The sequence below is a fragment of the Cygnus atratus genome, chromosome 11 (genome assembly GCF_013377495.2).
Source record: "Cygnus atratus isolate AKBS03 ecotype Queensland, Australia chromosome 11, CAtr_DNAZoo_HiC_assembly, whole genome shotgun sequence".
Taxonomy (NCBI): Eukaryota; Metazoa; Chordata; class Aves; order Anseriformes; family Anatidae; genus Cygnus; species Cygnus atratus.
Genome location: NC_066372.1, coordinates 8,875,003 through 8,902,982, shown reverse-complemented (window position 1 = coordinate 8,902,982; position 27,980 = coordinate 8,875,003). Strand labels below are relative to the sequence as shown.

At 58.0% G+C, this 27,980-nt stretch overlaps 2 protein-coding genes across 9 annotated transcripts in view; one reads left to right on the top strand and one right to left on the bottom strand.

Moving 5' to 3' along the window:
* LINGO1 (leucine rich repeat and Ig domain containing 1) overlaps positions 1-18,520 on the top strand; it is a 111,664-nt gene extending 93,144 nt beyond the window's left edge. Inside the window, exons 1-2 of one of the 3 annotated variants that reach the window (XM_035554229.2) lie at positions 4,579-4,800; positions 16,251-18,520. In XM_035554229.2, coding sequence (XP_035410122.1) covers positions 4,795-4,800; positions 16,251-18,104 — 1,860 coding nt within the window. In that variant the 5' untranslated portion in view covers positions 4,579-4,794 and the 3' untranslated portion in view covers positions 18,105-18,520. The other 2 variants (XM_035554228.2, XM_035554231.2) reach the window with 2 other exon arrangements.
* HMG20A (high mobility group 20A) overlaps positions 18,469-27,980 on the bottom strand; it is a 167,373-nt gene continuing 157,861 nt past the window's right edge. The window contains exons 2-8 of one of the 6 annotated variants that reach the window (XM_050713102.1): positions 27,752-27,862; positions 26,967-27,131; positions 24,850-25,096; positions 22,361-22,558; positions 20,750-20,902; positions 19,869-20,210; positions 18,469-18,995 (exon numbers count right to left, since the gene is read on the bottom strand). In XM_050713102.1, the coding sequence (XP_050569059.1) occupies positions 18,469-18,995; positions 19,869-20,210; positions 20,750-20,819 (939 nt within the window). In that variant the 5' untranslated portion in view covers positions 20,820-20,902; positions 22,361-22,558; positions 24,850-25,096; positions 26,967-27,131; positions 27,752-27,862. Of the gene's footprint in view, positions 20,903-22,360; positions 22,559-24,849; positions 25,097-25,781; positions 26,011-26,966; positions 27,132-27,751; positions 27,863-27,980 lie in introns of those variants that run through there. The other 5 variants (XM_050713103.1, XM_050713101.1, XM_050713104.1 and 2 more) reach the window with 5 other exon arrangements.

Sequence of the window (27,980 nt, the reverse complement as noted above, 5' to 3'; positions counted from 1 at the left end):
CTCTGCCGGCAGTGAGGCAGCCGGTGGCAGCGAGAGGCGAGAGGAAAGTGTCGCTCACCACCTTCGTTAGTTTTAACTAACAAGCTGTTTATAGGAATGACATGACACCTGCTTTCCTCTTTATAAATTCAATAATTTATGAAAGGTATTAAAGGCAAAGCGGCCTCCCGGATGAAGGCTGTGATGCGTGCGCTCTGGGTGTTAGCCAAACGGGACAGCGAGCCGCACTTGAATAACGCACGGAGATATTTACCCTCTCCCTCTATAAATTATTAAGGGGCTTTTTGCACGTAATTACGCAAGCTTTAATGTTTCTCACTCCCTGCTTTTAATCCCTTTTGGAAAGTCGCCAGTCCACTTCCGACGGAGCCGAGCAAGCAGCGAGCTGCTTTGAGGGTCGCTGCCGATGCGGGTGTCGCAGGAGGGGGCACCGGCGTGGTCCCAGCCCGCGCGGCACCGCTGTGGCGGGGGCTCCCCGCACGCCAGGCAGGGGAGGGAGAAGCAAAAGTCGTGAGCCCTGGGGCCGGGGCCAGGGCTTGGCCCCGTGGTGGTGGCCGTGGGAAAGTGCGAAGCAGGCTTCAGTGTTTTAATTGCTCTCCAACTGTGCATGTAAATCAATGATACACAGGTGTAATTGGGCGTGCAAATGTCACCAGGCAGCTGTTTACATGTGCGGCGTGCATTAGGGGAGCGTGGATGTGTGCAAAGGAACGCCAAATGTCCGTGATGCTGACGCTGCCGGGGGTCTCCGGGTGCTGGGTGCGCCGCCTCTGCTTCTGGGGCTCTGGCTGCCCCTCGCCCTGCCCCTGCCCTCCCTCACCTTCCCCAGCCTCCAGCGGCACTCAGCTCCCTTCCCAGCTCCCCAGCATCGCCCACACGGCCCTGTCCTGGCTGCACCGTGCCCGTCTGTGCCTGGCACACTGGGCAGGGCCGAGCCCCTACCAGGCACGGAGGTGAGGAGCCTCCTTCACCCCCTCCAAGCACCCTGACCCCGCTCTGTTAGCAGCCAGGCATTTGTGAGTCAGCCCAGCGGGACCTCCCTCACCCCCCCGCAGTCCTCCTCGTCTGGCACAGACTTTTCTCTTTTGGCACGACTCTGATGTCCTCTGTGGTCTGCCAGCCCTCTCTCCTTTGTGCAGAGATCTTTAATCATTGCTTTGTCCCATTGTGCAGCTCCTGTTCTTATGCCAGGCTGTTAAAAAGCTGTCACTGTCGTAACTTCCTTGTCCCAGAAATTATCTTTCATCTCCTGGATGTGGGCTACAATAGACGCTGAGATGCTTGATATTATTAATACCTCCTGGATGTGTGTCAATGAGCTTAGAAATTTAACGGAGCCTTTTCCACGGCGTGTTCGGGCTGCTGGGCACTCGAGCCAGGCTCGCATCAGGGCACGTGGCCTCTCTCTCTTGGGCCTCCCAGCGAGGCTGCTCGTGGGCACAGTGGTGACGTTGTGTGGCTCCCGGTGCTGCCATCCCAAGCGGCGGCTGCCGGCTGGAGGATTTTTGGTACACCGCCTCCTTGTGCTCCAAATCAATCAGCTGGCCAGGGCAAGGAGCGGTACAAGGCAGTACAGAGAGAAACCATTATGACAATACTTGACAACGATCCTCAATTTCGCTCAGGAGCAGGCGTACGCCGCAGAATTTGGACTCCCTCCAGCTGATAATGAGAAGCCACTGGACTGACTCAGCCCGCTGCGAGGTGGCAGCAGCACACATCCAGATGGCCGCGGGGACGGGGGAGCAGGCACATCCTGCCTTGCCCCTTCATCCCACTGCCCCCCACGCACCCTGAAATGTCACCCCCCCCCGGAAGCAGACTCCCGAGACCCGCCAGCACGTTTTTCCCCTGCCCGTATCCGCAGGGCTGGGTGCTCGCAGCCACCCTTGGGCACCGGAGCCGTGTGCGTGGTGCACGAGACACCCGGCTTGTCTTCCCCTCCCTGTCCCGAGCAGCCGGGGGGCTACGGCAGCCTTCTCCAGGGCTACTTCATGCCGGGTGGGGTTGAGGAGCCGTTTGCCATCCGGGCTTGTGGGAAATGCAGGTCTCTGTCCCCGTGGGTGGAGGGTGGAGGCTGGAGGGGCAGGCAGCAGATCTGGCGTTCCCAGAGCCGCTGCTGGCAGCACTTCAAGGTGTGGTACATCTTATCTCAGCCTGGCATTTGCACGTATTTTCTCAGCTCAGCTTGTTACGACAAAAGTGTGAAAATTTGAAAAGAAAGGGAACTATAAGAATAATGGCACTAATTAAAACCCATCTCCCTCCTGCCAGCTCAGCCCTTTCCGAACCTTTTGTGGGATTCCTGGGCACGTGTGCCCAAACCAGGAGGGATGCTGCTGGGCAACATCAGAGCACGTCCCAGGCGGCCCCCTCGAAGGGCAGCCCTGCGTCCTGCTGCCCGGGCAGGGGCTCGCAGCCCCTTGCAGGGGGCAGGCGCTGCCTCCCCGGGAGGGAGGTGGAAGCCGGCGCAGCTCCCTGCCTCCTGCCAGCAGAAGGGAACCATCTGCTGCGGCCCGTTGTCATCTGAGGGTGGCAGTGGCAAGGAGCTGGAGCATCTGTCTGAGGGACGAGCCCCCCCGCAGATGGACGCCCAAATGTTCTCGCCGCTCCCCGCGGGGCTGCGAGGGGAAAACGGCTCAGGGCTCCTGCGCCGAGTCCCCCGTCCCTCGCCGCCACGCCGGGGTGGGGACGGCTGCCGAAAGATGGTCTTGGGAGGCCCCCTGCTTCCCGGCAGCGAATAGCAGGGCTCTCGCCCAGCCCTGCCTGCGCGCCGTGCTCGCCGGGCCTTTTCGGAAGCACCGAGGTGCGATTCCCCCCTTCTGGCACCAGACAATGCCGGGAATTATTCTGGAGTGTTATTACCGAACGGGCGGTGCCCTGCACTTTAGTGGGGCTTTCACAGCGTGCTCGGAGGGGGGAAGCTCTAAAAACAGCGCTCAGAGCTCTTAGCCTGTCTCTTGTCCTCTGTTTTTTTCCGGCCGTGTTCAGTTTGCCGGCTTTGTCTGCGTGTTGCGAAGTGCCATCAGCATCGACGGCACCGCAGAAATACCCGTAAAAAGGACGGGCATCGATCCGCGCTGCGGAGAGGCCCGACCACTACATGGAGGGGCTGCGCTGGGTTTCCTGGATGGCAGGAGCAGGGCGCGGGCACGCACACGCACATGCACGCATGCACACACACACCCCTGCCCCTGCCCCGTCCTGCCTCGCTGCGAGGCTGGCGGAGAGGCCTTCTCCCGATGGAGGCTCTGGGAGGAGCGCGCGGGGAGGCAGCAGGCAACGAGTGGGCAGCAGCGCGTGCGGGAGCGGTGCTGGCGCTGCGGGAGGAGTGATTCAGCCCTCAGCTGGTGAGCTCCCGGTGCCCACCCTTTGTTTATTGCTGCGCCGCTCGAAGCTCGCGTGTGCCGAGCAGGAGGATAACTGTTATCTCCTCTGCGGGCTCCGGGGAGGCAGCAGCCCCCGCCTGAGCATGGCGGGAGGCTCACGTGGCCGGGCTTTGCTCCGAGCCCAGGGTTTGCTCGGGGTGGCTGCCGGCGTCCCGTGCCCCACGGTGGGCACACGCGGGAACCTGACCCAGCTCAGGCAGGAGAGGCCAGGGAGGGATGGAGGCTGCCCGGGGTGTTGTCTGCATGGGAATCTCCGCCCCTGGGCTTGTTAGAGGGCTCGTGGAGGAAGGCCAAGCCATCGTCTTCCTCAAAAGCTCCCACTGGCTGAGAGAGCCGTCCGAGGGAAGGCTCATGGGACTGGTGTGGGGACTTGGAGCCTCAGCCTGCGCCAACGCAGCCAGCCTGGCTGCTGGCTCCCCGTGCAGCTCCTCGGCCCGCCTTGCCGGCGGCACTGTAGGGCCGGCAGAAATTGGATGGAGCGGGAAGCACCCGAGAGCCCTGCTGAAAGGGAGCAGGAGGGGAAAGTGCACATGAGAAGCAAAGTTTCCATTTCTGCCGGAGAAACCAGCCTCCGATGGGAGAGCGGGCAGTGGGAAAACCCCCTGAGGGTGCTGGATAAATCAGTGTCCGTTTTGGAGGGGGGCGAAGCCATGGGCAGAGCTCAGAAAGTCCTGGTACGATGGTACCGGTTCGGGATGCTCTGAGCTGGGGCCTTTGGGGTCAGCAGCGCTCAGACCCGCCCCGGGGGCCTCCCCCGGCCCCGCAGCCTTTTCCCTACAGAGCGCGGGTAGCGCCGTGAAAGATGGGGAGCAGAAAGCCCCGCGCGGCAGCAGCAGGACGGCCCTCCCCGGGGACGGGGGGCAGCCCCGCACCTCTCCCCCCCCCCCGAAGCAGAGCCCGGCCTCGCAGCCCGCACCGAGGCTGCAGGAGGAGGGGACTGGAGGCCGCCCCCGGCCCCGCACCGCCCCGCTCCCTCCGGCGGCTCCTCCCGGAGGGGAGGCGGGGGCCGGCAGCCGAGGCTGCCTCCCAGCCGGCCTCCCCGCAGCAGCCCCGGCCGGCGGCAGCGGACCCGGGCCGCGCCTCCCCGCCCGCCGGGGGGGGCCATGCCGCCGCCGCCGCCCCCCCGCAGCACCGCCGCCTCCCCCGGCCTCCACCCGGCGGGCGCGGAGGGGAGGCCGCCGGCCGCCGAGCGTCCCTAGGGCGGCCCCGGAGCGGACACCGGGCGCCGGGGGAGGCCGGGAGCCGGGCGGACCCGGGAGCGCCTCCGCCGCCCGTGCGCCTCCTGCCCGTGCCGGCGCTGCGGAGAGGGGGAGCTGCGTTACTGCAGGTGGAGGCTGTGGCGGAGGAGGGGGGGGGCCGGGGGAGATGCCATTTCGGACCGAAGGAGACCGCCGGCGAGAATGAGATGCAGGTAAGAGGGATGGGGAGGCTGCCCGGGGGGCTGGCGGCGCGGCACGGCTCGGCTCGGCACGGCCCCTGCTTCTCCCCAGCCCCGCGCCCTGCCCCGGCTACCCGGGGCTGCCTCGCCCTGCGCCGCATCCTCCTGCTGTGGCAGCCTCCTCCTCCTCCTCCTCTTCCTCCTCCCCGCTAGCCGAGCGGATCCCGTATTCAGGTGGGGCACGGCGCAGCCCGGCAGGCTCCCTGGGCGCCCCGGAGCCCCCCAGCGTGGCCGGCGAGGTTGATGCTGGAGGAGGCTGCCCCTCTCCCGGGCACGCCGCGCACCGAGGCACGAAGGACTTCACCCGGGCAGGGCGAGCTCCCAGCCCCCAGCCGGGAGCCATGGGGGGCAGTTTGGCCAAGGGGGGCTGCCCCCCGCCGGCGCCAGCCCCCCAGCCTGCAGGTAGGTGAGCCGGGGCTGTGGGGATGTGCTGCCCGTTGGGTGGACGATGGACCCCCAGGTTTTTGGGGAGCCGCTGAGGGCCCCCCCCCCCCCATTCTGGGCTCAGCCCCCGGCACGGGAAAATGGGAGTGGAGGCAGCGAGGGGCTGCCAGCCTGGTTTGTGCCCGGCAGAAAAAGGAGGGGTTAATGTTGAAGGGGTTAATGTTGAAGGGGCTTTTCGGGGCAGGAGGGGTTGGGAGGATGCCAGGGAGCCTGCTGGCTGGCCGGGGAGCCCTCCCAGGCAGCGCCAGCGCTTGTTGCTCCTGCTGCTGCCTTGAGGGTATCGGATTTTTCACCTTGTGCCTTGGAAGTGGACATAGCCCGGAGCGAAAGGCAGGGGCGTGCTGTGCTCCAGGTGCTGGGGTTGCCCCCGCCAGGGAGGACCGGGAGCGGCGGTGCTGTGGAAGTGATTTCCACCGGGAGGGAGGCTCGGCGAGGGCGGGTGTGAGCGTGGGCACTGGCGGTCATCGCTCGCCCCGTGCCCTGGTGTGTGCCGGATCGCGGAGCCGGGGCTCGGCCAGCCCCGCCCGGCAGTGCCTGTCCATGCCAGACCCCGTCCCCTGCTGCTCCCTGTGGCCACAGAACTGGAGGCGAAGCACCCGGGGCAGCCCTGCTGGGCAGATCTGCTCCTTTCCCTTCCTCCCTCCATCTCCCCCTGCTCTGCAGCACCCTGGCGTGGGCTCTGATGTCCCTTCCTCACCGTCCCAGCCCTCCGCCAGCCTTAACCCTCAGCTACCCACGCTGCCGCCTCGAGCAGCGCCGAGCTGACCTTCACGCCCTCCTTCGTGCCCCCAGGGCTGCCCACCCCAAAGGCAGCCCCCCAGCCCCGTGTCGCTGCTCAGCCCCACACCGCAGCATCCTCTACCCCCTGCTTCAAACCTCTCCTGCCTCTCTCCCAGGTGCGAATGGCCAGCACCGCACTGAGCCTGTCCCAAATGCCCCGAGCCTGTCCCAAATGCCGAGCTGCCCTGTGCAGGGAGCCCTGCTCAGCCCCCTGCCCGGCTCAGCAGCGTGGCTGTGGCCAGCGGCAGGAGCTGCCTGGGCTGGCTCTGCCTCCTCGCCTCCCACTCCTGGCTCCTGCCTGGGGCGCTCAGCCGGCAGTTTGGTACCACGGCGAGCAGTGGGCTCGGTGCTCTGAGCTTAGCGAGAGCGGTGAGTGAGGCTGAGAGAGAAATGCATCCCAGGGCTGAGCATCCATGCCTTCCTACAGACATGCTGGGGCCATTTTCCCCGTAACCAGGCCTCCTCCTCCTCCTCCTCCTCCTCCTCTCCTCCCCTCTCCTCTCCGGGGACTCAGACCCGCCGAACCTTTTTGCGGGGGGATTAATTTCGAAGCGGATGGCTGTACTTCTGTAACACCGTACCGTGCTGCAGTTATTCTACACCTCTAACGCAATTACTCCGCGATACCTCTAATTACCAGTGTTTCATATCACTGGCAGGTTAACAGCATGACTGAACGACTTATTATTCCTTTAGTTTCCTACTTAATACAGTCCCGTAATGATGCCAGAGTTTACCCTGCTCGATGCGCGTAACAAGTGTAAAATCCTGTAACTTGAGCTTTAATTTCAGGGCTTGATAAATCACTTTATAATAACGCCACGATTATGGTGTAATTATCGTGTAATTACAGCTGCTGCGTTGTAAAGCACACCGGCGCCCGTCGTGGCTTGGTGAGGATTAAGGGACCCCACCAGGTGCCGTGACAGTGCCTCGGGTGGCTGGGGGGTGACAGCCTCAGGGGGCAGCGCCGTCGGGCTGGGGGGGACGTGTTTGCCGGGGGCACGTCTCTGTGAAGGTGCTCGTGGGAAGTGTGACTCTGCTACCCCTTTTGGGACCCCGCCGGGGTGGAACTTCCTGGAGAGAGGCTTTCCCGTGTCACCTGTGGGAGCCGCTGTCCCTGGGGCACCGGAGCCCCGCTGCTCCTCGTCCCCATTTGGCTTGTGGCCCGTGGGGAGTTTGCTTGGGCACTGCTGGCACTGGGGAAGGTCAGCGGAGCTGGGGCTTGGTCACGTTGAATCCTTCCAGGCTGGCGTGAGCTCGGTGTCCCCACACATGTCCCTTTGGGCAAGATGGCCGTGCCGTGGACCAGAGGTAGATGGCCTCGGCTTGGAGCACCACGTGCAGCCGCGGGAGGCTCACGGGGAGCGGAGGCAAGGAGGCCACTCCTGCCAAAGGCAAAGCTGAGAGCCAGGGTCTGGCCTCGCCCCACGTTAGGTTGAGTGGTCGTCAGGGCGTGCGGGGATGGAGGCCGTGCGGGGATGGAGGCCGTGCGGGGATGGAGGCCGTGCGGGGCAGAGCCTCCAGAGCTTGGAGAGCCTCGCTCCTTGGAGAAGCCTCGCTCCCCGGTGTCCTGGGCTGGGGCACTGTGCAGCACCGCTCGCCCCCATACTCCTCCAAATCCGTCTGATCCCCTTTCCATGCCCGCCCATCCCGTCACCCCGCGCGGTGAGAGGAGGGCACAGGTCGAGGTGTGCGGCTCCTCGAGGGCTGGATGCGTCCAGTGCCCTGGGCCGGAGGCTGTCCTCCCTTGTCTGTCGGGAAGCAGAGGGAGCGGGGTTTATCCTAGCACGAGCAGAAATGGCTCTTGGTGGGAAAAGAGCCAGCACAGCTTGTCAGCTGTGGGGGGAGGCTGGGAGGAGAGAGAAGAGGGCTACGAATGCTTAACTCAAATCAAACAACCCAAGAAAAATAAAGGGAGAAAGCAACTGGAGGCCATGGCCTCAATTTTCTTCCAAGTCAATTTCCCCCCCCAACCCACTCCATCTGGGGGAGGAAAAATTGGAGCTTGCAGAGGGAAATGGCTGCACAGAGAGATTTTTCCGTGCCTCTGCCACGTGTCCCCGCTCCCTGTGACCCTGCTTTGCCATCTGCTTGGAGCTGCACCCACCGTGTCCCTGTTCTCCCCAGGCATTCCCTCCGCCACCTGACTGTCCCGTGGGACGCTTGTGTCATGGCATGGGCTGCCCCATGAAGCTCTGTGTCCCTTGTCACAGGGCCAGGGTTGGTGTCCCAAGCTGGGGACAGCACTGAGAGTGAGCCAGAGCATCCTGGCGCCTTTGTTCCTTTCCTCCCCCGCCGCCCTGCGTTGCTCTTAGTTATCTCGGTAGGACCCACCATTATTGGTTTTTTTCATCATTTCCGTTCCGTTTCTTCATCAGAATGCAAAACGTTAAATATCGCTCGTGTAATTACGGTTAATTTCATAACCAGCACCTTAATTGGATTGGTCTCCGATGGGGAATTCTTGCAGGAGGGAGAAGCAGAATATTTTGACGTGCTCCATTCTCCCGGCTCATTGTTGAGATCGGAGACGTCAAGTGCGAGATGGGGAATGACGGACGCAGGCCTCGGAGGCACGCCCGGGGTGCCGAGCAAAGTCTGAGCACGTTCGGAGGCTCGGCCTCCGCCGGGCCGGGGATTCCCTTCAGGCCTCACCTGGGCACACCTCTGTCCCTCCGGCACCCAAACCCGTCCCTTCCCCAACACCCCCTGGGCTGGGGGCAGCCCTGAGGAGCCCACGAGGGTTAGCTGGAGGAGCTGAGCACCAGCCTCAGCCGTGCTGCAAAGAAATGTGTGCCACCAGAGCCAGACGAAGGGCAGGAGGCAGGGCCTCGGCGCTGAGCAGCGTGGGGACCCCCTCGCCCTGCGTGGAGCCGCGGCTGCCCTGGGCTCGAGCTCTGATTTGCTCCGGGAAGCCTGGGATTGCGCTGCCATTAGGTGCTGCCATTAAACTGCTTTGTGCTCAGCTTGCTGCTCCTTTTCAATGGGAAACGATGCAGAGGCTGAACCGAAATGGAAACCCTGGCCTTGCATTTCCGATTTAATTTCTAGGCACCGTATGGCCACGTGATTACTTTTGTTCTCGCATGCAGCCCCGAGTGCAGTCTCTGTATTATTATCATCACCACGGGGAGAAGGAGGAAGGGGCGGAAAGCATCTCTTGCAGCTCAAGGAAAACGAAACAAAACAACCCCAAAGCAGCCCTCTGCCAAGGGCAGCGGGGGGGACGCTCCGTCACCGCGGTGGGTTGCTCCTTTTGCTCTGTGCCCACGGGGACAGCGCTGCCAGGCAGAAAGGGCTGGGGACTGGTGAGGTTCCCCATGGCACAGCGGAGGCTGCAGGAAGCCTAGCAGCCCTCATTAAAGGCATTAAACCCACCGGGCTTTTTGCCCCTGCTCCAGCTGCTGTGTAGCCGTGGGGCTGTGCTGTGTGGCTTGCACCGAGCCCTTCCCTTTAGGATGGAGCTGATCCCCCTGTCCCAGCTTCCCAAAGCACCTGGGGCTGGGATTGCGTGGCGCAGCATCCACAGCTGGTGCCAGCGGACTTGAGACAGCATCACCAGTGAAGCAGAAACGTTGGATTTCCTGAAATTGCCCTAAAAATAACCTGGGTTCTCCTTTCAACCAGCGTTTTCCTTCTTGCTCAGAGGGGGCCTGAGGTCTGGGTGCATTGCTGTGACCCAGGAGCTTTGTGCGCACCCCCATACCTGGGAAGGACGCGTGTCTGTGGGGCTGGCAGCACCTGGAGCCCAAATCCCAGCCAAGCTGTACACCTCGATGCCCATGTGCGGATCCAGCCCCTCGTCCCGGGCTGGCAGGCGCTGCTGGCCACTCGCCTGCCCACGGCACCGCTGACTGCAGGACCGGCGGGCTCAGCCACGGCTCAGCGCTGTTTGTTTTTATCGAATCTATTTTATTGTTGAATGAAACAATAACAACAAATGGAGGCCCTGAAGACAAGCCATAAATAATGCAAAATCAAACAAGCAAGAACGGGGGAAAGAAGAAAAGAATTATACGTGTAAAACCAGCACAGAGAAAGCCAGGCTGGGAAGAGGAATCTGCTCGCCACGCTCGCCATCGCTCATGCTTGCTTCTGCTCCCTTTTTTCTCTGCTTCTCTCTGGAAATTCCTGCAGCACTGCATTTGTTATTGTGTGAATGAAGCCAGAATAACGGAGAGAGGCAGAGATGTGGCTTGTGGGAAGGGGTCTGGGCAGCAGGTGGATGGAGAGGACCGGGGCTTCCGGCTCTCGCAGTGCCTTGAAGTGCAGCCGTGCCCCTGCCCACGTGTGCCTTCGTTGCGCCGTGCAGCTCATCCCGCTTGTCACAAAGCGAGCTTCCCCGGGCTCCTCCGCGGTCAGCCGAAAGGCTTTGAGGCCACTTATTTAGGCAACGCTGTAAAAATATCAGGGCCAGTCCTACATGGAGGTAAACCAGCAGGTTTCCCGGGAATCAAAGAAGCTGTGGGGTTTATGTCCTCTGAAGTCCTCTGGCTATTATCCGAAAGGTTCCCAGGGAACGGCACGGTGCTCCAAATCGACCTGTTTTTAGGATATTGCACTGGCTGCCGGGGTATTTTAAGGATGAGGTGTGGGAACAGAAGTGGTGCCGTAGGTACAGGCTGACCTTAAATTAAACATGTAACGGATGTGCCCACAGCCTCCGGCAGCAGCATCGCCGCGTGGCGCCGTGGGCTCGGGATGCGCTCCCCGGTCCCCGGTTGCTGGAGCTGCGCGGTTTGGTCCTTCAGACCCAGCTTTCCACCATCGAGCAGGGACACGGAGGCAGGGTGAGGAGCTGGTGGCCGAGGTGGCTGAGCCTCAGCCTGGCACAGCAGGACCTCCAGCCCCAAAGCCACCAGCACTGCCCTGCTCCTTGGAGCGCTCCTGGGCTGCGTGGGAAGTGTTTGGCTACTGCTGGGGCCTGTTCCCTGGGAAAGCCAAGCCTCCCGTGGGGGATGGCTCCTGGGGCTGCACTGGGAGGAGACGGTGGGCTTGTCGCCACAGGATCGGGAGCAGGATGGTGGCCCGGGCTCCAGCAGCTGCCGACCCCCACTGTCCCCAGAAGGGTCTTTGCATGCTGAGGCGGAGCACGGGAGATGCCTTCACAATGTCACCGTGACCCTGGCACCTGTCCCAGAAGATGCTCTCTTGGTAGACCTTTCCTTCACTTCTCCAGTTTCCATAGTCCTAGGAAAAGGCTGCCCTTTTTCCATCCTTCTTTCACAGCTACGTGCAGGGATGAAAGAACACCCACAGAGACACTCGTGCTGCACTGGATCCCCTCTGCCCCGTGCTCACTCGTCACTCAGGTGCTCACTGAGCTGGCTGCCTTCAGTTGAGCCCCAAAACGCCCTGGTGACCTGATATCCGCAGAGACCGGCCTCTCAGCGAGGAGTTTTGCTGAAGTAAAACAAAAAAAAGAAGCCCCATTCAGCCAGCTGCTGCATGTCCTTCCCAGCCAGTCGCAGCCATGCACCATCCTCCTGCTGACCCAGGCTGAAACATGCAGAGCAGGAGACCGAAGGCTGACCCTCAGGAGATGCTCCCCCAGCAAACACAGCACTCCAGCACTTGCCTGGCATGGGAAACCTTGAACCAGCAGCCCGCGAGCAGGGGAGCGTGGCTGGCTCGCAGCCCGAGCTCCCTGGAGCGCTGCACCCTTCCCATCCTCATTTATCTCCCGCTAGCTCAGGGCTTTGCACCCCCCAGACGTCTACAGCTGCCTTCGCAATTACTTATTGATCCCTTGTCAGGATGTTTTCTTTGCTGATGGGTCACTGAAGCGTGGGCAGCCAAAGAGAGAGAAAAAAAAGCCTTTAAAAATGAGGGAGCAAAGGGGTGAGTGGGGGTGAGCGGCTCTGGCACGGCTGTGATTGCAGCGAGACAGCCTCAGCAAAATCTGCCCTGGGCTTCGGCATCCTGCAGAGATGCCTGGGATCTCCTTCCCACCGCCCCGCTCCAGTAACAGGCCTGAAAACCTTTCCCCAGGTTGGCTCTGGGCCATTGCCATTTATCCCCCAAGCATTCGCATCTGTGGAGTCAAGCAGATCCCTGGACCAGCAGCTGGCTGGGGCAAAACCACCCCTTGGTCCCTCAGCCCACCGCAGAGCTCTTCTCCACCTCTGCCTTCCCTGCGCATCCCTGGCTTTTCTGCCCTTTGGCTTGATGAGTCCCTCACCTCATACCCCCCCCCCCCCCCCATGGTACTGGGGCCCCTGAATTTTGGGCGGAAGAGCTGCATTTTGGGTGGAAGAGCCATCGCCGTAAGGGCCCTCCTTTGCGCGGCCGTCCCGCAGGCTTGGGTGCCACGGGCGTGCGGTGCCAGCCAGGCTGTGTGAGTGCCGGAAGGGGATTTGCATCTTGAATACTTCTTGGTGCTCATTTACAGCCTCGGAGCAACTGCCGCAGCAGATCAGGTTGCAGCACACCTATTCCAGGCTCCGTCTCGGAGCAGCTGAAAGCAGATACTTGGGCAGGCTGAGCACCGTGCCCCGTGCTCGCGTCCCCCCGCAGGACGAGGGGCCCTGCACGCGGCCGTTCCAGCCCCTGCCCTGCTCGCCACCCTTCTCCCAGCGCTTTGTGCTGCCCCTGGAGGAGCTGGGGGTCAGGCCGGGACATGGGCACCACCTCCATGCCCTTTGTTAACAAGCCGTCCCCTAATGAAGGCTGCTTCCCATCGCTCCCATGTCCTGGGGCAGGCTCTGCCCAAATCCTGGCAGCCTCCAGGATCAAAGGGAAGGGGCACAGAGCTACAGGGAGCCCTGTAGGGTCCCTAAGCCAGCAGGACAGGGGAGCCCCCAGGCTCAGCACCGTGCTCTGCCTGCTTGGGGCTTGCTTTAGGGTCTCCCACTGCTTCCTTTTTGCCTATGTGTCGGAGAGGGAAACCACCCCTTGGTGCTGCGGGTCTGGCCCTGCTTCCATCCCCTGGCCTTCCCGGCACCATGAGGGGTGCGGCTGGTGCCAGTACCTGTGCTGAGTGGGGAAAGAGCAGGAGGAGGGAGCGGGAAGGGTGGGGAGGAGGGAGAGAGAAAGAAAAAAGGCCTGCAAATGCACGCTGGACGCAGAGGGAATGATGGAGCGAGGCGGAAATAGGCACGAACGTGTTTGGCAAATTAAAGCCTCTCCCTTTGTTTTGCTGCTTTGCAGATAGCTACAGGAACACTTAGTGCAGAGCCCGGGGTCTGGATAAGCAACTCTTTAGCAGCAGGAAAGGTTGTTAAATATTTATTTGTAAACCTGGAGTCTTTATCTCTAAAATGTAGTCAAGTTCAATAAAATTTGATTTAGCTGGAGCGGCTTAGAGGCGAGCACCGGCTCTAAGGCTTTGAGGAAAGCCAGTGGTGCAGAGATGGGGTGAGCCCGTGGCTGGCCATGCCCGTACCGTGCCCATGCAGCATCCCGGAGTGGTGCCGGGACCAGCCCACAGCACCATGGCTCGGTCAGGGTGGGCGCACGTTCCCCTCCCGGCCCAGCTCTGCCCCTGAGAGCCCGCGGGGCCCTGGGGATTTGTCTTGCCTCGGCCTCAATCGCCTGCGGTCGTCCGATGCTCTCGAAAGCATCTGGTTCAAGGGTGAACGTCTCCCGCGTGGTAATTTATGGAGGCCAGGTGGGGTTAGCGCTGACGCGGGGATTTTTGCCGCTCGCTTGCCGTCACCGTGGCGGAGCACCGGGCACCCTGCAGGGTGGCGAGCAGGGGGTAGCCTGAGGATAGCAGAGGGCACTGCCAGCCCCTCGGGGCAGGAGGGACCCTGCAGCCTCGGGGGCAAGCCCCGGTGCTCTCCTGGGCTTCCTCCGGCATCAGCCTTGGTTGGCTGCATTTGCAGGCGGGGGCTCAGAACAGCATTGCCCCTCCCAGCGGGTCCTGCCACGTGTAGCACCGAGGCAGCGCGGCCCCAGTGCATCCATCTGCTCCCCTCGTGCAGAATTTGGAGCTCTCATCCATAGGCAGCAGGGTGAGGGTGAGCACCCACTGCCCTGGATCTGGGCACAGTTTTTCCTTTGGTTTGCACTGATCCAGTCGTTACCTAACACCAGTGAGGCCGGCAGCTGCTCCTTTCTTATCGATTCTTTTTTTTTTTTTTGTTTAATGTGAGAAATGAGAGCCACATTCATGCCAGAGGGCTGCAGCACTCCCCGGCTTGTCCTGGCCTGTGTATCACAGCCATCAGGCCTGATCCTGACCAGGGCTGGCACCTGGGAGCGGGGGGCTCAGCAGCTCCAAGGGCAGGTAGGGTTCATGGTCTGTCTCAGAGCAAATGTGGCAGGCTTCACATTTCGCAAAGCCCCTGCTGAGGCTCCATGTCCCCCACCTCCCTGTACCCTGCAGGCGGCCATGGACTTCTCCCCACCGACACCAAGCCCTTGCCCCAGAATTGGCCTCGTGAACGTGCCCGAACCCACTCAGAGCAGCTGGGGCCCTCCTCACCCCAGCCAGCCCTGCCCTGGTCTGAGCCCATCTGGTGCTGCTGAGTGAGCCTGGCCACCAAAAACCAGCGATTTATCGGTCGTTTTTAGATGGGCACCTCTTGCCAGCCACCTCACCTTGAGGCCTCTGGAATGCCCAGTGGGAGACAGGAGGGCTTCAAAGCTCTCCTTGGCCCAGAATTTTTCAGAATTTATTCCTTGTCTTTCTCCCCCAGCTCTTACTGACTCTGGCCGTTAAGATTTCAGCTGCTTTTGTCAGGGACTGCATTTATCACAGATTTAAATTTAGCTGAGAACTACTAACATGTGAAGGGTGTCTAGACTTTAATTCTGTGCAGGTGGGTTTGTCTAGTCGTTAAGAACCTGACGCTTGCACTTCATTCATCAGCTGCTTGCCCGGCATCCACCCACTGGCATTGCCATCCCAGCGGCAGCCAGGCCAGCAGCGCTTCGGGCATGGCTCGGCACGGTGCATCTGTTTGGTGCCACCCAGCCAGAGCAGCGCGCAGGGGATTTAGGAGCGGGTTCAGACCTGGTGTAAATCACCTGTTGGCCAAGCAGCCACGCTGATTTATGTGCACTGCACCCTCCACCCTGCACAGGGGGGAGGCAGAAGTTGACCTGGGGCAGATCCAGGAAGGGGGTCGTGCCGGGGGGGGGGGGGAGGGGGCTGCAGCAGGGCCCCACGCCCGGCTGCACCCGAGGGCAGAGGTGAGATTTCAGCAAAGCGCACCCAGATAAGGCCAGCTGCCTGGCAGCCCGATGAGCTCAAGTCTTCGCAGCCCGGGTGTAATTAAGCCCTGTGGCCTGTATTTTGTTTTGCAAGCAGTTGCTTTGCTTTCTTTGATGGCTTTCTCAGCACGGCCGTGAGCAGCGGGAATTGGTTTCTGAGACACAGCGGCCAGGGCAGGCTGTGGGAGCGCAGCGGAGCCGCCAGCACCGCGCTGGCCGGGGGGGGACCGCCTCGCAGGAGCCCGGCAGCACCTCCACACGTACCCAGCTGCCCTTTGCTGAGTGCCAGCGGTGCTGCCACCCTCCCTAGCACTGCCCCCAGCGTGTCCCAGCCCCAGCCCCAGGCCAGGAGGCACCACGATGGTCGCAGCAGCCCCTTTGCATTTCGTACTCAGCTCTGCAGCTGCCTGGTGTGCCAAGGGCTGGCGGGTTCCAATGCCGTGTGCGTGGAAACCTTTATGGCCTTTCCAACATGTTTGCTCCTGGCACCTTGCAAAGAAACATTGATTTCTTTGAGGGAGAAAAGTGTTAGAGTCTAGGGGTGTGGCACACAACAGCCCCTTATATAGGGGTGCACAAAGCATGCCCAGAGCCCCAAGGTGTGGTGTGAGGCAGCCCCATATTAGGGGCACACTTCACGTGCCCACTTACTGTGACCTGAGATCCCCTTTTCGTATACATGTTGACAGCGTGCACGAGTCCTGCACATGGTCACATCCCCCCTTGTCTCACTATGACACATTAGGGTTTGGGTGGCTTTTTTGGTTCATTTTTATTTTTGAAGTGGAAACAGGGGAGGGCCCGCTGCCTGCCCTGCGGAGTTCCACCCCCCCCCCCCCCCCCCCCCCCCCCCCCCCGTAGGCCTGTCACCCCATCTCATTGCACGTTTGTGAATCTGTCGAAATACCAGGGTCAAGTGCCTCCTGAGGTCTGGTCTCATCAGGTGGTAGGTGATGTTGGCTCTAGCACCTTTTGCCATGCTTCTGCTGATCGTTCGCTCACATCCAGCTTTGCTCTTTCTCTCCCGTTGCCTGCAGGTGAGAGATAGGATGGTAGCTGGGGAGGCGAGTATGCGCAGCCCAATCCTGGCCTGCTGGCAGCCAATTCTCCTCCTGATGCTGGGATCCATCCTGTCTGGTTCTGCCACAGGCTGCCCGCCGCGCTGCGAGTGCTCTGCCCAGGAGCGTGCTGTCCTGTGCCACAGGAAGCGATTCATGGTCGTCCCCGAGGGGATCCCAACCGAGACCAGGCTGCTGGACTTGGGCAAGAACCGCATCAAGACCCTCAACCAGGATGAATTTGCCAACTACCCTCACCTGGAGGAGCTGGAGCTAAACGAGAACATTATCAGTGCCATTGAACCTGGGGCTTTCAACAACCTCTTCAACCTCAGGACGCTGGGGCTCAGGAGTAACAGACTCAAGCTGATCCCCTTGGGGGTATTTACTGGACTCAGCAACCTTACCAAGCTAGACATTAGTGAGAACAAAATTGTGATCCTCCTGGACTATATGTTCCAGGACTTGTACAACCTGAAGTCTTTGGAGGTGGGGGACAACGACCTTGTCTACATCTCCCACCGGGCCTTCAGTGGCCTCAACAGTCTGGAGCAGCTGACCCTGGAGAAATGCAACCTGACCTCCATCCCCACAGAGGCCCTGTCTCACCTGCACGGCTTGATTGTGCTGCGGCTGCGCCACCTGAACATCAACGCCATCCGGGATTACTCCTTCAAGAGGCTGTACCGGCTTAAGGTCCTCGAGATCTCCCACTGGCCCTACCTGGATACCATGACGTCCAACTGCCTCTATGGGTTGAACTTGACCTCCTTGTCCATCACCCACTGCAACCTGACGTCCATCCCGTACGTGTCGGTGAGGCACTTGGTTTACCTCCGTTTCCTGAACCTCTCCTACAACCCCATTGTCACCATCGAGGGCTCCATGCTCCACGACCTGCTGAGGCTCCAGGAGATCCAGCTGGTGGGAGGGCAGCTCACCATGGTCGAGCCCTTTGCCTTCCGCGGCCTCAACTACCTGCGCATCCTGAACGTGTCGGGGAACTTGCTGACCACCCTGGAGGAGTCGGCCTTCCACTCGGTGGGCAACCTGGAGACGCTCATCCTCGACAACAATCCTTTGGCCTGCGACTGTCGGCTGCTGTGGGTTTTCCGACGGCGATGGAGGCTGAACTTCAACAAGCAGCAGCCCACCTGCTCCACCCCCGAATTCGTCCAGGGCAAGGAGTTCAAAGACTTCCCTGACGTCCTCCTGCCCAACTACTTCACCTGCCGCCGAGCCAGGATACGAGACCGTAAACCTCAGCAGATCTTCGTGGACGAAGGCCACACGGTCCATTTCATCTGTCGGGCAGATGGGGACCCACCGCCCACCATCATGTGGCTCTCCCCCCGGAAGCACCTCATCTCTACCAAAACCAACGGGCGGCTCACTGTCTTCCCTGATGGCACGCTGGAGGTGCGCTATGCCCAGATCCAGGACAATGGCACCTACCTATGCATCGCCAGCAACGCGGGTGGCAACGACACCATGCTGGCCCACCTGCACGTGCGCAGCTACTCCCCAGACTGGCCCCACCAACCCAACAAGACCTTCGCGTTCATCTCCAACCAGCCCAACGAGAGTGATGCCAACAGCACACGTGCCACCGTGCCTTTCCCCTTTGACATCAAGACTCTCATCATCGCCACCACCATGGGCTTCATTTCTTTCCTGGGCGTCGTGCTCTTCTGTCTGGTGCTCCTCTTCTTGTGGAGCCGGGGAAAAGGCAACACCAAGCACAACATTGAAATTGAGTACGTGCCACGCAAGTCCGACGCGGGCATCAGCTCTGCTGATGCACCGCGCAAGTTCAATATGAAAATGATTTAACCAGGCAGCAATTTGCAAATAATTTTTTTTTTAAAAAAAGAACGTATGGACAAATAAAAAAATAATTAAAAAAACATTGCTACAAACATACCGACCTCTCTCCTTCACAACGTCCCCTGTCCCAGTCCAAACCCACTGCACCCGCACTGTCACCACCTCTTTCTCCTCCTCTTCTTCTTTATACCAGGAAAACATTCAGCCGATATCTTCAGGACTCCTGTGTTTGTAAAGACTTTGTCTGATGGACTCTGGTGTCAGATATAACTCCAAGAGGGAAAAACAACGGGGGGGGAAGAAAGAAAAAAAAAAGAAATAAAATCAATAAAAAGTTACAAACTTTCTTCTGTAACTTTGATTTCAATAATTATGGATTTTTATGAAAACTTGAAATAATAAAAAAAACCCTATTTCCTATAGATAGTTGGAATGCAAAATCTTGACTTCTTGATCTGTCCAGCTCTGTATCACTGGCGAGTACTCCGTTCCCGCCCTCCGACGCTGTCACCTCGGAGGTACTTCCCAGCCATCTCGCTACGAGATGAGGACTTTTGCTGAGGACTAGCTGTATTTTCCAGCCGATTCCCCAAACGCCCACCTCTGTGGTGAGCTCAGCCCTCAAACCTTGCAGCACAAGCAGGCAGTGCCCTGGCCCCCTCGGTACTCCCCAGAGGGAATTTAGCTTCATTACATGCATATATAAATGCACACACATCCACGCTGCCCAAGCCAGAGGAGAACGGGCCCGGGGCTGCAGCAGGGAGGAGGCAGAGGCTGCCATCGTGCCGCCTGCCCCAGTGCTAGCCCCAGGGTGCCCATCACCATGGTGTCTGGTCCTGGGAGTGACCTCCCTTCGCTCAGCTCTGGTGCTCGGTGTTGGCAGATCTGCATTGCCTGGAAAAGAAGAACGGGGGTCCCTGGTGGCATTGCCAGCCAGAAGGGCAAACACATGGGGAGAGAGTGATATAGAGAGAGTATGATGGGGAAAGAGGTGTTTCAAGTCAAGCTTTGAAAATAAAACCCGTTTCATCAAACCAGCTCAGCTGCTCCTGGTCAGTTTGTGGCAATTTCCCAGAAGTTCGGGTGCAGGGCGGGGCAAAAGCCACCTCCTTTGCATGGGAGGAGCAGGGCTGGCACCACTCAGGGACCCCAGCACAGCCCAGTGGCCTTCGCACCAGTTCCTGGCTGTGTTGGAAGCACAAAATGTCCCTGTGACACAGGTGCACGGGGTGCTGGAGGTTTTCAGAAGCGTGGGACCACGCCGGCAGGATGCCCTGGCCATGGCGGCATCTCAGAGGTGGATGAGCCCCGATTTGCATGCTTGATTTGTAAAGCACTTAAGGAGTCTTCAGAGATCAAAGTCACTACAACGTGATAAAAAAATAAGCGACAGCAACCTGGAGCGCCGACAGAGGAAAGAATGGATTTTCTTTTCTTCCAGCAATGTGCTAATCTAGAAAAACCAACCCGAAACATCTGTGCTCATAGGGAGGGGGGGATTTTCTGCTGGTTTCAGCTTTCCATTCACCTTGAAACAAAACATTTTGCATTGCTTTCTCCACAGCAGGTTTCAGACACTTGATTTCTTAGTTCCTCCTCTCCAACCCATCCTTCCTTTGCAATTTTGAAGCCGAACCCTTTTTGAAGCCTTTTGCTTTGCTTTTAAAAAGAGCCAAAGGAAAAAGCCTCCTTGCCAGCCTCCCCTCCCACCTGTGTTTAACCATCATTTTCAGCAAGCTCGATACGAAACCACAAATAACAACTCACAAGCTGCAGGCAGGTGCTCCCGGCCCCGTCCGAGATGCAGATCCCATTCGATTTCGGAGCGGCACTGTCCTAGGAGAGGAGGGGACGCGGGGCCAGGCTGTAGCAAAGCCTCAGCCCTGCAGAGGACGATGCCAAGCCGAGCACAGCCGAGCAAGCTGTGCCCAGCCACATACGAGGTGCAGAAATCTCTGCTTGAGCTCTGCTGCCAGGACTGACAATAACTCACTCGGTGGATCAGCAGACGGCAGAGAGGTGGAGGGGGGTCTCTGTGTTCCTGGACAGCTATTAACACTGGCAGCCTGGAAGAGCTTTTTAATTGACTCCAGTTATCCTTTTTTAATGCTGTAATTAAAAGAGCTAATTCAACACACACAGATTAAAAAAAAAAAAAAACGCACTAATATCCAAGTCCAACAAGGTATTTGCAGCATACAGCAGTATCCCAGCAATCAAAGGGAGGAACCAAGTCTTTCACTGTTAAAAAGAAGCTTTAAAAAAGAGAGAAAATTCTTTCTTTGTGCAAAAGGGCTTGGCTGTGCTACCACACCATTTCTCCCAGCCCTCAGCCCCTTCCTGGACACCGAACACCCAACACACACATGCCACAAGCCTGCCTTTCCCCGTGCAAGCCACTGCCACGAGCCCCCTGCTCGTGCCCACTCCGTGCGTCACATGGAGGGCTCCCAAGGCAAGTCCACCCTCCGCACATCCCTGCAAAGCCCCAGGGCCCTGCCACACACCGCCACGACCCATGTGCACCCCCAGCCCCTCCGTCCTTGCTCCCTGCCCTGGAGAAAGCCACCCGAGCTACACCTCAAAGTCCCTCATTAGCAAGTTTGCCCGCTGCTCCGCGGCACTGTCGCCTGCACACAGTTTGTTACCTGCAGTCTTTTTTTTTTTTAAATCTTCGATGCTTTGTGAACTGGATTTTTCTTTTCTTTTTTTTTTCATTCACCATGTAATTAAAGCAGATGGATGGAGCAGAAGAAAAGCATTTTAGAGTGCCCAGCATCTCGGCTCAGCAATTTTCATGGCTATAAAAAAAAAAAAAAAGAATAAACTCTCTTTCTCCTCTTTGCTGAAATTTACAGTGTGTTTCTGTTGCAGTTTAATCAGGGATGAGAGAGCAGGGGCTGACTTCCACCACGGCTCTTCAGGTAACCATGGGCTGCGTGTTGGAGCCAGGCAGCATTTTTCAGTCTTTTTTGTTTTTTAATAAGGAGAAATACAAAGTGCTTTATGAAACAGCTTAAAAAGAATCAGGAGGAGACGTGTTTAGGCATGGAGGGGAGGTAGCTTGTGAAAGGTGCCTTCCCTCCTCTGCTCCCAACACCGGGAGCCTCACGATGGGCCCTGTGGTGGGATGCAGCTGGGCTGGGGACAAGGGGACAGACACTTCCCACCCTGAGGGCACCAGCTGGCTCCTGGCACTTCCCTCCCCACCAGGATCGGTGCCCAGCTCTCTCCGGAGCTGCTGATGCTCCCCAGGGCTCTCGCCATCGTCACCCGGCCCCAGGCACGAGCCCTTTGCCTCCCCGACTTCTTCGGCGCTGCTTGCTGCCTTCCCCTTTCTATCAGGCCTTATCACACTTATTTTTGCTCCTTCTCCCACTAACTACCCTCCTCTCTTATCTCTTCTTCAGAGTCAGTTCTTTACTCTTTCCTTTTTTATTTCTTATCGCTCTTTTTTTTTTTTTCTTAAATAAAATACCTTCTGCCTTCTGTGCGTGTCTCGCTCTCCTGCCATTTCCCTCTGCCAGACGCTCTCCTCTCCCACCACACATGTGATCCCTGCAAGCATCCTCCCCCTGACCTCTGCCTCCCTCATCCCCTCGGCAGGACCCATCCTGCTCCCTGCCCAGCCAGTGGCACGGAGGGGAGGAGGAAAAACCTCCAGCTTTGGCCCCTTTTTCTGCTTTCCCCCTTTCCATTCCATTACCCCCCACCATCCCACCCTTGCCCCCTGTTCCCACTTCACCCCCCCTCGCTCCCCACGTGCCTCCAGCCCTGCCACCCCTTTGCAATGAGGTCGGGGACACCGGGGCCCTGCGGGACACGGAGGAGAAGTGGGCTTAGCACCCCGGAGGAGATGGGGGGGCAGCCCCGCTCCCCGCCCAGCCAGCCCTGCTGTGGGTGCTGCAGTTCCTCACCCCCCCCGGAACAGGCAAGCCTATTGCTTCCCTCTTCTGCGTCCACATCTGCATGCTTATGATAGATTTACTGCAATTCTATCGGTTTATGATTAAAAGCCATAAATTTTACTAGGCCTTTTTCTTATTTTCCATAATCCTCAGGATTCGAGGCAATCAAATTTTAACTGGAAAGCACGGGCTGTGCAGTTAGGTCCTGGTGTAATGGGGAACGGTTCATTTCCCAATCCACCCCCATTACTCATGGTACTAAAGAAATACTGCCCCGTAACAGAGATTTTTCCTCGTTCCCTTTAAAACAATGCTCTCACCTGAGCAGAGGATTGGAGAAGCAATACAAACCTCAACTAAAACACAGTGTCCCCGCCACTGCGACCAGCTGCAGATTGTTCTCCTCCTGAGGTTTGCCAGCTGAGTTTCTCGGTGGGTTTGCGCAGGAGCTGGGGGCTCTGGGGGGACCTAAACCAGGGTGGCAGCCGTGGGTCCCCGTCAGGTGCTCTGCTCCCTGTGACCAGCCTCTCCAGAGATCTCATCATGTGCCTGTTATAATCCAGGTAATAAGACATTTCATTCAAATGAGCTAATTTATTCCAGTGGCACTTTAATAACAAAATCAATAAAACTACACTTCCCAGCAGGGCTTTATCATATGCTAAAACTACAGCGTATTACCTGGATATACTAAATTATCTCCCTGAAATAAAGTGCAAAGTTTAGAAGACAGATGACACCATTTGCAGCACTAGTAGGATAATACCCTAATAAATCTGCTGCCACCTGGGCACTTCGGAGTTGTCACACACGCTGCACTTGGTGGCCACGGGGAGCTTCCCAGTGACAGCAAGGACAGAAGTGAGAGCTTTGTGCTCCTCAGGCTCATGGCCCGGGTGGAGGAGCGTGGGCTCTGGAGCACAGCCTGGATGGTTTTGCATGGCAGAGAGCAACAAGGCATCCGCACACACACAGATCAGAGCACACTGTGTGTGCAGGAACACCACGGACTGTGTGAAGTGACATTGGTTATCAGGGCACGGTACCTTATCTTGGCAAGAACCAGCTTAGGTCAGAATATGGAATACGGAATACAGAATACAGGATACAGGATATAGAATATAGAATAGGCAAGCACCCAGCTTGGGGACCAGCTACTCCACATGGCGGGGACCAGGCTGGCCTCCCCTGGCAGGGCTCCCTGGAGTCACCACTAAGCTGGAAAAGAGCTGGGACAGTCAGAAAACGCTGCTGGTTCTGCAAGCCCAGGAGTTAGCAGGTCCCCAGCACAGGGAGCTGCCCAAGGAAACAGCCATATAACTGGTTAGGGGATTTCTGTCCTCACTGGGCAGCAGTCGCTGTCCTCCCCTGCGTGCACCGTGCGGGACCCCAGCAACCGACACAGCACTGTGGCTCTGCCCTCCTCCATCGTCCTTCCCAGGGCACCATCTAACAGCTCACCAAACCCTGCCCTGCTCCCAGCCAGCCTGCCATCTCCCACCGGCTCTCTCCTCCTCCTCCTCCCCCTCCTCTTCCTCCTCGTCCCTCCAGCCTGTGCTTCTCAAGCCTATCAGCCTGGAGTGCTGCAAAACCAATTAGCTCACTACAAAGACCGAGGGATAATTAGGGACTCCGCTGAAAGCACAAAACTAGGGCATCTCGCCTTAAATAAACACGGGGAAGTGTCTCTCCACTCTGCTGATGGTCAGTGAGCGCTCCAAGCAGATGATTACAGCGCTCAGCTCCCAGCCCAGGCATGTTCACCAGAGGTGCCTCTGCCTCCCTCTCATCCCTTATACACACACGTGCTTTCTGTTTACAGCATGTGCTCCTGCCCCTAAAGCCAGCTCCTCCTCAGAGCTCTGCTGCTGCCCAGGCACCGAAATTTGTTTGCAGAACTTCTTTTCCAGTTGCCTCCGCTGGGTAGAAGAGATGCTACAGGAGCCTCTTCCCTCTGCAGCACTACTGCGATGGGGTGGGAGCCTGCTCCTGGAGCTCTTAAATAGACTGAGAGGAGAGGATCTGGGGGCTGCACAGGCCCTCTTTTTGCCTCATGCACAGGCCAGCTTGGGGACCCATGCTTGGGCATGTTGCAGACCCCAAGGGACCCCCCGGGGGTCCTGGAAAGCTGTGCCTGGAAGACGAGCAGGAGGAAGCACAGCACGAGGAGCCTCTGACCTTCACCGCACGCTGCGAGCGATCCCTCCTCCAGCCCCTGTCTGTGCCTGAAGTGCTCTGCACAGTTTTGTCACTCGGTGATGATATTTAATAACAACCTGACACTCAGCCCCTGCGCCTCGCTCAGAGACCTGAGTAACGTCCCCAGCCACCAGTGAAGGAATGGTGCCTGTTGCCTCCTGGGAGAGGCAGGATGGGGCACGCAGAGGGATCGCTTTAATCTCTTCAAAAATGCCTCCCCAGCTCTTGCTCCCTCTGAGCCTGGCCAAGGCATGCACTGTGTCCTCCTGGACTCAGCAATGACTTCTCGATGGGCCCCAAGTCGATGCTGAGCATCTCCTCCTGCCACCAGCCCACTCTCCTGCCACCACCCATGGTGAGGGGCGCTGGCAGACAAAGTGGGAAAGGACAAGTTCTCAGCTTAGGGACAGAGCAGCAAAGGACCTGGAGACTACACGTGAAAACAAAACCTGTGCCATCAGAGGTTTCATGGCCTTTATGGCTTTGGTTGTTGTTTTTTTTAATTTTATTTTATTTTTCCTAATCCAGCCCTGATCACCCTAAATCCAGGTGCCTATGGCAGAGGGAAGGCCCAGGCAATACAGAATAACCCTAATAACCCTCCTAGGTTAAAACCTCCACCTGTACAATCCTGCTCTTACGTTGGGCAGGGCCAGGCTGTTTGCCTTGGAGCAAACAAATCTCCTCCTTGGTTCCGCACGAAGAGAATTCCTGGGCATGGCTCCAGCCTGGCAGAGAGCTGCTACCACGCAGAAAGAGGCAGGAGCAGATCAGAAAGAAGCTGCAGGCTCTTCATCCCGCTCCACAGCGAGCCTGATGGGTTGCTCTTGAGGCAAAACTGCAAAATGTCTTCATATCCCAGGTGTCTGCAGGTCCATGCACCCAGAGCTGTCAGTGAGCCAGAAAGCTTTGTCAGAGCCCCAGGTGTCAGATCACCCCAGACGAACAAACTGTCTCGCCCCGTGACCTGCATCTAAGAGGACCCAGCACCTTCAAAGGGGGCAGAGAAGTGCCCTGAAAGACCAGAGTGCGTTTCGAGATGTGTACAACCCAGAGATTCCTTCTGGCACAAGGCCCCCACAGATAGATGCTCAAGGAAGCCAGAAGCTACATCTTCATCCTGCAGTGCAACTGTGGCTGTGCTTGTCTCCAAACACACACCTAATCATTTCTAAGATCTCTGCCTCAGAACTATCTTTTTGATAAAACTAATCACAGGCTTAAATTACAGATAAATGCCCGATATTAAGAGAACAGTTTGGAAAGGAGGAAAGGGGTAGTTTAACAGTGCTCATTTTCCTTGCTTTTCTATAGCACACATCTTGGGCTATTTAACTGGAGAGCTCATGAAGCTTCGTTTTGACAACTCTCCTTTCTTTACAATGTGGCTTCCACAAATGTTTCCCCTGGTGTCTTTACCGTTCTGCTGCTGTTGGCTGGATTACTGCAGCAGCAGCCGTATTGCCAGCTGAGACGAGGAAGCAGGCACGGGAAGATCCGTGTGAGCACACACAAAGGAATAAACCCACTGCTGAAAAGGCTGGACCCAAAAGCATCTACATCAGGAACGTACCCCGTGCCCACAAGGGATCTAGGCCATGTAAGTTCACCAAGAAATGAGCTGCTGAAAAAAATCAGAGCTGCAAGTGGCAGGACACGGGCCTGGGGGCCACACCGTGGGCCACCTCCACCAGTCCTCGTGCTGCCAGCAGTACAGCAGGCAACGCTCAGCTGGCAGGAAGGAGCCGGCTCTAGGTGCTTGTATCCATGGCACAATCCAGGCTCGCACACTCGCAACTGGCTTCCTCTGCTCTGTGGGGAACAATGGCTTTGATCAACACAAGATTGCTGAGTTAATTGTAATGATATTCTAATAAAGCTGGGGAGATTAATTACGGCTCTTTATCAGAGCTGGCCCTCTGCCAAGGGTTTGCAAAATTGTTTTCCTCTGTTTCTTGTCATTTGAATTTAGGAGAAGAAAGAAGGAAGTCGGGTGCCTTTTTTTTTTTTTCTCCAGCAATCAGGACGGTGGCCTCGTGCCCTGCTCACGCTCACAGCTCCGTGCATTCAGGGAGGGAGCGGGGAGGGTGCTGACGGAGAAAGCAAATGGAGAGCGACAGAGCAAACCAATTAGACATGATGCAGCACAATTATGCTTCTAGTCAATAAGCGGCTTGGTGCAGAGCAGCACAAAGGAAGGAGGTGACAGCACGTGGACCACAGACGTCGCTCCACGAAGGGCAAACCTGGGGCACATTGCACCTTTCTAAGGTGCGGGGGGGGGGAGCAAAATGCATTCAGTGCTCGCTACGAGGGCTCACAGGAGTGGTACCGACATTGAGCAGGATGAAGGCAGCCCTCTTTCCAGAGAAGCTTCACAGCCTTAATTGTCACTTGTACCACTCTGCTGCAGAAAAACAGGTGTCCAGAGACAGCCAGAGCCCTGCTAAGTGGCCTTGGGGAACATGAGGCTCAAACCTTCTGATTTTACTTGACAAATAGCTGTTCCTTCCAAGGAAGATTTAGCAGTGCCCAGGCAGGTGAGAGACAGACCTGCAGTGGAATGATCCAGGCTGGAAGGCAGCAGATCAATCAGGCAGAGCTGCCTGCTTGCACTCCTGGGAGAGAAGGGAGGAAAGGCCCTTCCTGCAGCAGGCTGACATGGGGGTGTGCTGGGGAAAGAGCTTGTGAGACAAGCCAGGAAAGGAAACGTGTCCTTCACCCAAATCAGAAAGAAAGCTGAGGATTAAAATAATACCTCTCACTTTCAAGCCAGCAGCAGAGCAGCATTGGTAAACTTCCTACTGATGGGTCAGGGCTTGCTGCTTTGAGGGAAAAAAACGCCACCTAGTCCATGGCCTCCAGCTCTCCAGGGGCACCCACGAGACACGCAGCTGCTCCAGATGAGTTTTCTTGAATGGTTCTGGGAAGATGACATATTGCTATTGCTCATGAAGCACGAAGGCAGGGTGGGAGTCTCGATTAAACTGCTAGTTATTACTCCTGTCAAACAGCACATCCACCCCCACACACAGGTGTGTCCCAAAATAGCTGGTTCCAACCTGTTTTCTAGCTCCTGCACTCTTCCCAAGTCTAGCTGCACATGGCTGCGTGGCTTTCGACCTGGGCAGAACCACACTTTGGCAGCAGCCTCAGCACGAAGAATGCTTCAACACCAGTGGGGTGCTTGGGGAAAGCAGCTCTGCTGCCAGAGTGTGCAGAAGAAAGGGTTTACACGTCAGAGACACCCTCATGCAGGACCAGCCCTGCATGGCCCTGCTTTCCTTCCAGCAGTGGAGCTGGCACGCAGCACAGCATTTTCTGCTGACCCCTTCCCTGCCAAGTACAAGCCATAAAATTCATCTCCGGTTGTTGAAAGGCAGCCTGGGCTTGCGTGGCACATAGCCACGCTGCTCTCTACCATGAAAATGCCATGTGCCAGGCTCGGCCAGGGTGTCAATGGGATGGAAAGGACAGGCGCAGGATGCCCAAATGCATTCATCTGGGCTCACAATATGCAAAGAGTAGCCAGGGAGCACCAACCTCGACATGCAGCATGACCTGCCACAGGCTCCAGGAGTCGCCTTTTCAAAGCAGCAGAGGTGTTTTTCTCCCACCGAAGGACCAGACCACGACAGCAACATCCGCTCTGAGCTACAACAGAGGAATACAAAGAAGTCAGCACAGCGTCAAAGCAGGGTCTGTGCTTGTACCGTCACTCTGATAACAATATACACGACTCGTTAGGGCTTTCAATGACCCATGAAACTAT